Source organism: Populus trichocarpa, chromosome 5 (assembly GCF_000002775.5).
Source record: "Populus trichocarpa isolate Nisqually-1 chromosome 5, P.trichocarpa_v4.1, whole genome shotgun sequence".
Classification (NCBI taxonomy): domain Eukaryota; kingdom Viridiplantae; phylum Streptophyta; class Magnoliopsida; order Malpighiales; family Salicaceae; genus Populus; species Populus trichocarpa.
The window spans coordinates 14,413,424-14,421,898 of NC_037289.2; the positions used below are offsets into that span (position 1 = coordinate 14,413,424).

An 8,475-nucleotide genomic window follows, 5' to 3' on the forward strand; every position below is an offset into this window, starting at 1 on the left:
ACTTTCTGAAATTATATCTCAGTCTTAATTGTGGGTTGCGTAACCACGAGGTTCGTATCACATTATAAAAGGAAAATCCTATTTGGTTGAAGCAAAACTTCAAACACGCAAGTTGAATGACAAATCACTTTTCTTAATTTGCCTTATTTGCTGCCAAGCAATGCCTACCTTTTATATACTCTAGAAATCTTGCCAACTCTAATTATCAACCGATTACTTCAAATAAAGTCTTGATTGGAGTATGAATAGCATTTGAAATACACAAAAACTAGAAATTTCAAAAAAGACATAATAATACATTTCTTTTACATTTTCATAATTTAAAAATAAAGAAATAATACTACATGCCATATAAAATGCTCTTTACTCAAGCATATCATATATACCTAAGTGGAGAAATCAACAACATTGTAAGGAATGTGTGATCCTTAGCTTTTGAAGTCATCACCTAAGAACTCCGAATTAATTTCTATTAAAATACAAATTAGAAAAAAAAAAAATGCAAAACCAAGTCATAGAAGATAATAGTTAACCATGAAGAGTAGGGAATATACCTCAGACATACCCTCACAAAAATATCCATCACAACTCAACCCTTGAACTGGAATCATACAACAAACACATTTAGGACACAAGAATACTAAGATAGCAATACACATCAAATAGATCAAACAAATTTTCAAAAAATCATTGCTTACATTATTAATGTATGTTGGATGTTTGTTAAGCAATGATGATTGTTGTAATAAGGAAAAATTGTGGTGTATTGTGTAGTGAGATGATGATTGAATAAGATATGGGTTATATATGTAAGCTAGTAGTGGCAAAAAAATTAGGGAGAAACATAATCCCAAACAATTAATTAAAAAAAATTATTTAAAATTATAAAGCCCTAAAAAAAGTTAATCAAGACCCTAGATGAAAAGCAAAACAATATTATAAGAATCCAACCCAACCTTGAGCATACTAAATAAAACACAATTTAACACAACAAAGACCATAGAGCTATGGGCGGCAGAGAATTGAGAGAGGATGTGAGCAGGGTTGGGACTAGAGGTGAGGAGTCATGCAGCTACGTTAGTGAGGTACTGATTTAGGGCTTAAGAAAAATTTTGCTTTTGTTTTTTTTTATTGGTTGGTTTTTTTTTAATACATACAAGTTATAGAGATGACAATGCATACTAAATCAGGCCCAGATAAAGAAGTGAAATAAAAATTAGAAGTCCAAGCTCAGCTCCGATTTGTTGAATTTTGTTTTATAAAGTGAAAGTGTACTTTTTTTAATGGAGATTAAATCACTCTTTTATTTCAAACCAATTAAAAATAGATTCTTCAACCACTGGGAAAAAATCTTGAAGGGTGGTGTCAAAACTGGCAAAGGTTTTTCTTTTTTCTTAAAAAAAAATTGTAGAGGAGGAGGAGGAGGAGGAGGAGGAGGAGGAGGAGGAGGAGGAGGAGGTATTATTATTTATTGCATGTATTTATTTTTAAAATTTTATTTTATTAGCCACTATTTAGCGGAAGAAAGTTAAAAGTGGTTAAACAACAAATGAAAGAATGGAGAGGGACTTTAGTTGCAGCCACTCTCTCTTCCCTCCACAATTCTATTCTATCCAGTCCGCCCAAGTTACTATAGATAAAAGAAAAAGGAAAAAAAAAAGAAAAAAAGGAAAGATTAAGGCCAACAATAACAGTCTTGTTCATCCATTCCCTTTTCTCCTTCCATGGCTTCTTTGCCCTCTGTTGCTATCACTGGCACTCTCAGGCTTGGAACTGAACTCAAAAGGCACCCCTCTGCCACCGAAAAGGTACTGCTATAACTCTTTTCTTTTCTTTATATATTTTAAATTCTCTCTTCCTTACACATAGCCGTATTGATTTGTTGAAGATCATGTATGTATCAAACAACATCTTTCTGGTGTCTTTGCTTTACTGTTGTCTGTTAGTGGATGGAAATGATAATTTTACTTGCTTTTTGTTAAGAGCTAAATAAATATTAGTCTTTCGTTCCAAATGCATTAAAAAGGTTGTTTTGATGTGTTTTAATTATTAGCCATATACTTAGCGTTTCCTATTCTCGCTCTTTGCTGACACTCGACTGCATCTGTAAATCTCAGACTTCTAACATTTCGTATCAGAGGAGTTCTATAAATACCCAATCGGATGCAAATCTTGAACCATTCAAGCCTCTGGAGTTTCACGAAGCGCTTTCATTGATAAAAGAGGGCGAACAAGTTGAGTCCTCTTATTATGTTCCTCTTTTGCAACATTGCATAGACAAGGTTTCGGTCCCAGAGACTGAAATGGTTCATGCTCACGTGATAAAGACTGGAACCCATGAAGAGTTTTTTGTGATGTCATTTCTAGTCAATGTTTATGCAAAATGCGGGGTTATGGTAAATGCTAGAAAAGTTTTTGATAATTTGCCTAGAAGAAATGTAGTCGTGTGGACAACTTTGATGACAGGTTATGTTCAAAATTCACAACCTGAGGTAGCTGTTGAGGTTTTTGGAGACATGTTAGAATCTGGGTCATTTCCTTCAAATTTCACTCTGTCAATTGCTTTGAATGCTTGTTCTTCTCTGGAGTCTATCACATTGGGGAAACAGTTCCATGCCTTCATTATTAAGTACCGGATCAGTCACGACTCCAGTATTGGAAATGCTCTCTGTAGTTTGTACTCGAAATTTGGCAGCTTGGACTCTTCGGTTAAAGCTTTTCGTGAGACTGGAGAAAAGGATGTAATTTCCTGGACGACGATTATATCTGCTTGTGGTGACAATGGCAGAGCAGGAATGGGTTTAAGACTTTTCATTGAAATGCTTTTTGAGAATGTTGAGCCTAATGACTTCACACTAACAAGCGTGTTGAGCTTGTGCAGCACAATACAGTCTTCGGATCTGGGGATGCAGGTTCACTCATTGAGCACTAAACTTGGCCATGAATCAAACCTGCGCATCACAAATTCTCTTGTTTACTTGTACCTTAAATGTGGATGCATTGATGAGGCGAAGAATTTGTTTAATAGAATGGAATATAAGAACTTGATTACGTGGAATGCAATGATTGCAGGTCATGCTCAAGCAATGGATCTTGCGAAAGACAATTTTTCAGCACAGCAAACTGGAACTGAGGCACTCGGCATGTATTTGAAGTTGAATCGCTCTGGCAGGAAACCTGATCTATTCACCTTGTCAAGTATCCTAACTGTATGCAGTAGGCTGGCAGCCTTAGAGCAGGGGGAACAAATACATGCCCAGACTATTAAATCAGGGTTTTTATCAGATGTAGTTGTTGGAACTGCACTTGTGGATATGTACGACAAGTGTGGAAGTATTGAGAGGGCAAGAAAAGCTTTTCTGGATATGTCTACAAGAACATTGATATCTTGGACCAGCATGATTACAAGTTTTGCACGGCATGGCCAGTCTCAGCATGCACTGCAGCTTTTTGAAGACATGAGGCTAGCTGGATTCAGGCCAAACCAGATCACTTTTGTGGGCGTTCTGGCTGCATGTAGCCATGCTGGAATGGTCGATGAAGCACTTGAGTATTTTGAAATAATGCAAAAGGAATACAAAATTAAGCCAGTAATGGACCATTATGGATGCTTGGTTGACATGTTTGTGAGGCTGGGTAGACTAGATGAAGCTTTTGATGTCATCAAGAGAATGGATGTAGAACCAAACGAGTTTATATGGTTGCTCTTGATTGCTGGGTGTAGAAATCATGGGAATGAAGAACTAGGGTTTTATGCTGCTGAACAGTTACTCAAACTCAAGCCCAGAAGCACTGAGACTTATGTCGTGTTGTTAAATATGTACATCTCTGCAGAGAGGTGGGAGGATGTTTCTATGGTGAGAAGATTGATGAAAGAGGAGAAAGTCGGAAAGTTAAAGGACTGGAGTAGGATCAGCATTAAGGGAGAGGTTCATTCATTCAAAACAAATAACCGGTTGCATAACCATAATGCAGAGCTGCATACACTATTGAATGATTTGGTTGACAGAGCAAAGAGTCTCGGGTACGAGCAGTTAGAGAATATGGAGGTAATTGATGATGAGGAAGAGGAAGCCGAAGAGAAGGCATTCTCTTCTGCTGTTTACCACAGTGAGAAGTTGGCAGTAACATTTGGGTTATTGAATACGCCCATTGGTGCACCAATTAGGGTCATCAAGAGTGTCACTATGTGCAAGGATTGCCATGATTTTATGAAGGTTGTCTCATCACAGACCACCAGACATATCATCATTAAAGATGGGAAGCGGCTTCATAAGTTTGTTAATGGACAATGTTCATGTGCAGATTCCCATGGTCTTCTTTGACATCTCCATTTGACTTAGTGGGATTAACTCTATTTTTTTTTCTTCGGCTGTTTGGAATTTCATGAAAATTCATTTCATCTGATATTTTCGAGAGCTCTTGTTGTAAAACAGAAATGCGAGAACATTTGATTCGTGACAAATGTAGGGCCATTTTTTCATTCACCAAGACAGATACAATTTTTTTTTATTATGCCATGGTATGTATTAAGGTATACCAAATATATGTATATATAGATATGTTACATGTTATGACTACAAAACACAGCATTGCCATGGTGGACCTCGCGTGAACAAAGCTTTACTCATTAGATCATAATAATAATGAAAAAATAAATAAAAAATCCAAGCTTATATTTTCTATCCTTCTGGAACATAGGAGAGGCTGAGGTGTTAGATGACATCAAAGGAAGGGTTATGTAAGCTACAACTGCATGACCTCGGGTGCAACCATGCATAAACAGCAGTCTGCATCAAAATACTATCCAGGAAATGAGATCAGCGTTTTTGCTCTTTGACGTGGTGATTGTAGATTTGCTTGATTCATCGGGTGGTTTCCAGATGATATCCGTCAAGATTGCTACAGAAGTTCTTGTAGAACTGCATAAAGAAAAGCACATCCTTCTATACAAAGAAACAGTTTTAAAGGAAGAGACTAAGTTATCTTAAGAATGATATGCAACTACTGAGTACCAGCCCTGCAGCAAACACATACAAACACAAACTGGATAGCCTCAACAACTGACCTTGAGGTATTCAGCTGTATCTCCAGTAGCTCTCTGAATATCTACCATTAAAAAGGTTGGAGCAACTTCACATACCTGCAACCAGAAAATTAACAATAATAATTGTGATTAGTAGTCAGTAGACTGAGGAATGAAAGCACCTGAAAATGTATGGTGGAATTGGAGCTGAGAAATGACCAGCCTTGATGTGTATCAGCCCATCAACCCCAAGAATCCAATTCATATTTCAAATGGGCTCATCATCATGTCTAAAGTGAAGGTATTGAAAAAAACATTGAATTGACTGATTATCAAGAGGAGACTTTAATACATTTAATCCATATGCAAGAGAAGCTCAATCCACTTTTATTTGGGCAATGAAGTTTCGACAACAAGGCTATCAATTTTGTATCAGTTCCAGCCAGTCTTGTTGTGTGATGTTTCCAAGTGTTTTGTGGAGTCCTAACTAGTATTGGATTTTCTATTATATGTGGGAACATTGATTATTTTCTTTAAATACTAGAATTTATTATTTTTATTTTATTTCCTTGTTAGACGAGGAGAAAACACAGTAGAGAAAACAAAGGAATCTAAGCTGACTTAGAAAACACATGGCCAATAAAATCTTCTTATTATGTTTCCTAACATTGGAAGGATAATAAGTGATGGCAAAGAGGATCATTAAAGAGAGCATCCTTTTCCTTCCAAAAGAAGGATAAATACAAGGTTGAGATCAAAATCTTATTCTAACTCGGAAACCAAATGGGTGGCAACTTCTCTTTTAGTTTCTAAAATTGTTGGGCAACATTATAGGCTATAAATAAATCTTGTATCAGACTTACAATGTTTTTTCTTCTTCTTCTCTTCTCACGACAAATAAAGACTTAGGACTTATTGGTTTTATTTTTTTTTTATTTTGTTAGTTATAACTTAAGACTTGTTTGGACTTAATTAATACTTTGTTTTCAGTTAGGATCCAAGGCTTGTTTGGATCAGGGTTGCCTTACTAATAAATGTTTTGAGTCAATTTTTGTATGTGGGTTAATTCAGCTCACAAAGGTAGTAGATCTATTAGGATTAATTTTTCAGAACTATGTAAACACATGTAAGTCTAAATTTCAGCAGCAATTAATGAATAATACTTCTAAACTTTTCATTTTTAACATGTGTGAGAGTTTCATGTATTTTTTGGTTCTTGAATGAACTGAATCTGACTCATTAAAGATTAATTAGTTTCGTGGTGTCATTTGACTTCATTACAATAGTTTCTTGGGGCAGGTTTTTATTGTATCACACTCTTATCAAACCTTTTTAAAAAAAAAAAAATAGTAAGTATATTAACCAAAAAAGAAACAAAACAACAACAAAATGCCAGGCCCACCAAAATAAGTCTAAGAGGACAATCCCTCTAAGCCTAGTCATCAAAACCAATTAAAACCAAGTTAGAGAAACAAATACAAAGAAATTGGGGCATACCCCATGGAAATGCTAAAATGACATACCCTTAACACTAAAACAAGAGAAATCATCTAAAGTAAAAAATGTTGTTAGTAAACCCTCCACGCAATATGAAGCTTTCTATTAGTATGCGAAGAGGCCATATTATGACAGATGTTAACTTTTGTAACTATACACTGAACAATATCACTATAAACAACCGAGTCATTACGAGGAGCCTCTCCATATAGCCTATCATTCCTCTCCTTCCAGATGTGGTAAACTGTAGTAGCTGACATCAATCTAATAACCAAAAATTGAAGAGAATTACATCTACCTAAGATAAAAGGCCATACAACGGTACTAGCCCAAGGACAATAATTGAAAGGAATGAGGCATTTAAAGCACAAGTCATACCAAATGCGCTGAGAGAAGGGGCAATCAAAAAATAAGTGATCAACATCTTTACCCCCACCCCTACACAAGAGACACCTATTGGTCTGAACGAGACTATAAAACATGAGCTTATCCTAAGTTGAAAGGTGTCCCAAATTGCAAGCCATAATATGAAAGAGAAATAAGGAACAACATGTTTATGCCATACAAGTCTCCACCACTCCACTTTATACAGAACAAGGCGGTCGCATTCCAAGCATAACAAATGGAGAAAATACTTGTAAGAGCATCCTTCCAGAAACAATATCACGCCTCTTATCATCCAGAAGAAAAGAAACTAGGGTACACCTAACAAGCTCAATCCACCCAAGAGATCTAGCAAGAGGCCACCTCCACTCCTGAGTGTCTATAATACAACTCACCCTAGCATCTCTACCCAAACCAGAATCAATAATAATCCTTTCCCCAAAACGCTCCACCAAAGGACCCATAGGATACCGATTATCAAACCAAAGAGAAGTAGAACGGTCATCACCTATATAATGATAAGTCTACGAGTGATACTATGCTAACCAAGAATCTTCCTCCAACTCTAAGAACAGTTGTCAGGACACGACACCTCCCAAATACTCCTACCTCGCAACAAATATGAATCCAAGATGACCAAATAGAATGACCCGGAGTAAAGCATAAATTCCATAGGTGTTTAACCATGGCAGCCTGATTCCAAACCTCCATATTAATAACTCTTAAACCTCCTTCCTTCTATGGAAAGCAAATCCTCTCTTAGGCAACTTTAGCAGCACTAGAAGGAAGATAACTACCTCTCCACAAAAAACAACATAGGAAGGATATGATCTTCACTATAATAGCCTTTAGAAAAATGAAAAGAGAAGACCAGTACACCTGAATAGAAAAGATGATGGACTTAATAAGTTGAAGTCTACCTGCATACGAGAGGGTGTGGTGCGATTCATCCAAGTCCTAGCTTTAGACGCTCCACAAGGATCAAGCAATCAGAAAATATGAGCTTTGTAGTGATAAGAGGAACACTCAGGTACCTGACTGACAAATTCCCTTCCTTATAACCCAAGGACCTCAAGAACTCGAGTTTTAGAAACATGGTCAACACCACACAAAAACATGTTGCTTTTGTCATGGTTCAGAGACAAACCAGAAAGAAGCTGAAATTGGTTAATGCACTTCTTGGTTAAGGAAACTGTACCCACTTTATCCTGATAAAAAAATCATTAAATCATCAGTAAAACACAAGTGAGTAAGTTGCTCCTTCTCATACCGCCAATGGTATCTGAAGTTTTGATCTCTACCCAACTAATCCATCAATCCTGAGAAGACTTCCATAGCAAAGACAAATAGATAGGGAGATAAATGATCTATTTGCCTTAACCCTCTACTACAAGCTAAGAAGCCATGAAGCTCCCCAATCTAGTCATGGAGATACATTTACTAATCCAATTAACCATACGAGGAGGAAAGCCAACTATATGAATAACGACTAAAATGAAGTCCCACCCAACTGAATCATAAGATTTCATCAAATCCACCTTCAAAGAACACCTAGAAGGACTCTTTTC

At 36.5% G+C, this 8,475-nt stretch overlaps 1 protein-coding gene across 1 annotated transcript; it reads left to right on the top strand.

Moving 5' to 3' along the window:
• Positions 1 to 1,560: 1,560 nt before the first annotated feature.
• LOC127905291 (pentatricopeptide repeat-containing protein At4g21065-like) lies at positions 1,561 to 4,515 on the top strand. The gene is made up of 2 exons (XM_052452709.1): positions 1,561 to 1,808; positions 2,118 to 4,515. Exons 1-2 carry the CDS (start codon positions 1,725 to 1,727, stop codon positions 4,323 to 4,325), a joined length of 2,292 nt encoding a protein of 763 aa, XP_052308669.1. The 5' UTR covers positions 1,561 to 1,724; the 3' UTR covers positions 4,326 to 4,515.
• The last annotated feature ends 3,960 nt before the right edge of the window (positions 4,516 to 8,475 follow it).

Excerpts from the sequence above, each read along its gene's own strand:
- LOC127905291 (XM_052452709.1), top strand. The coding sequence starts at position 1,725 with ATGGCTTCTTTGCCCTCTGTTGCTATCACTGGCACTCTCAGGCTTGGA. Across the intron at positions 1,809-2,117 it reads ACCCCTCTGCCACCGAAAAG|ACTTCTAACATTTCGTATCA; the intron begins GTACTGCTATAA and ends TGTAAATCTCAG.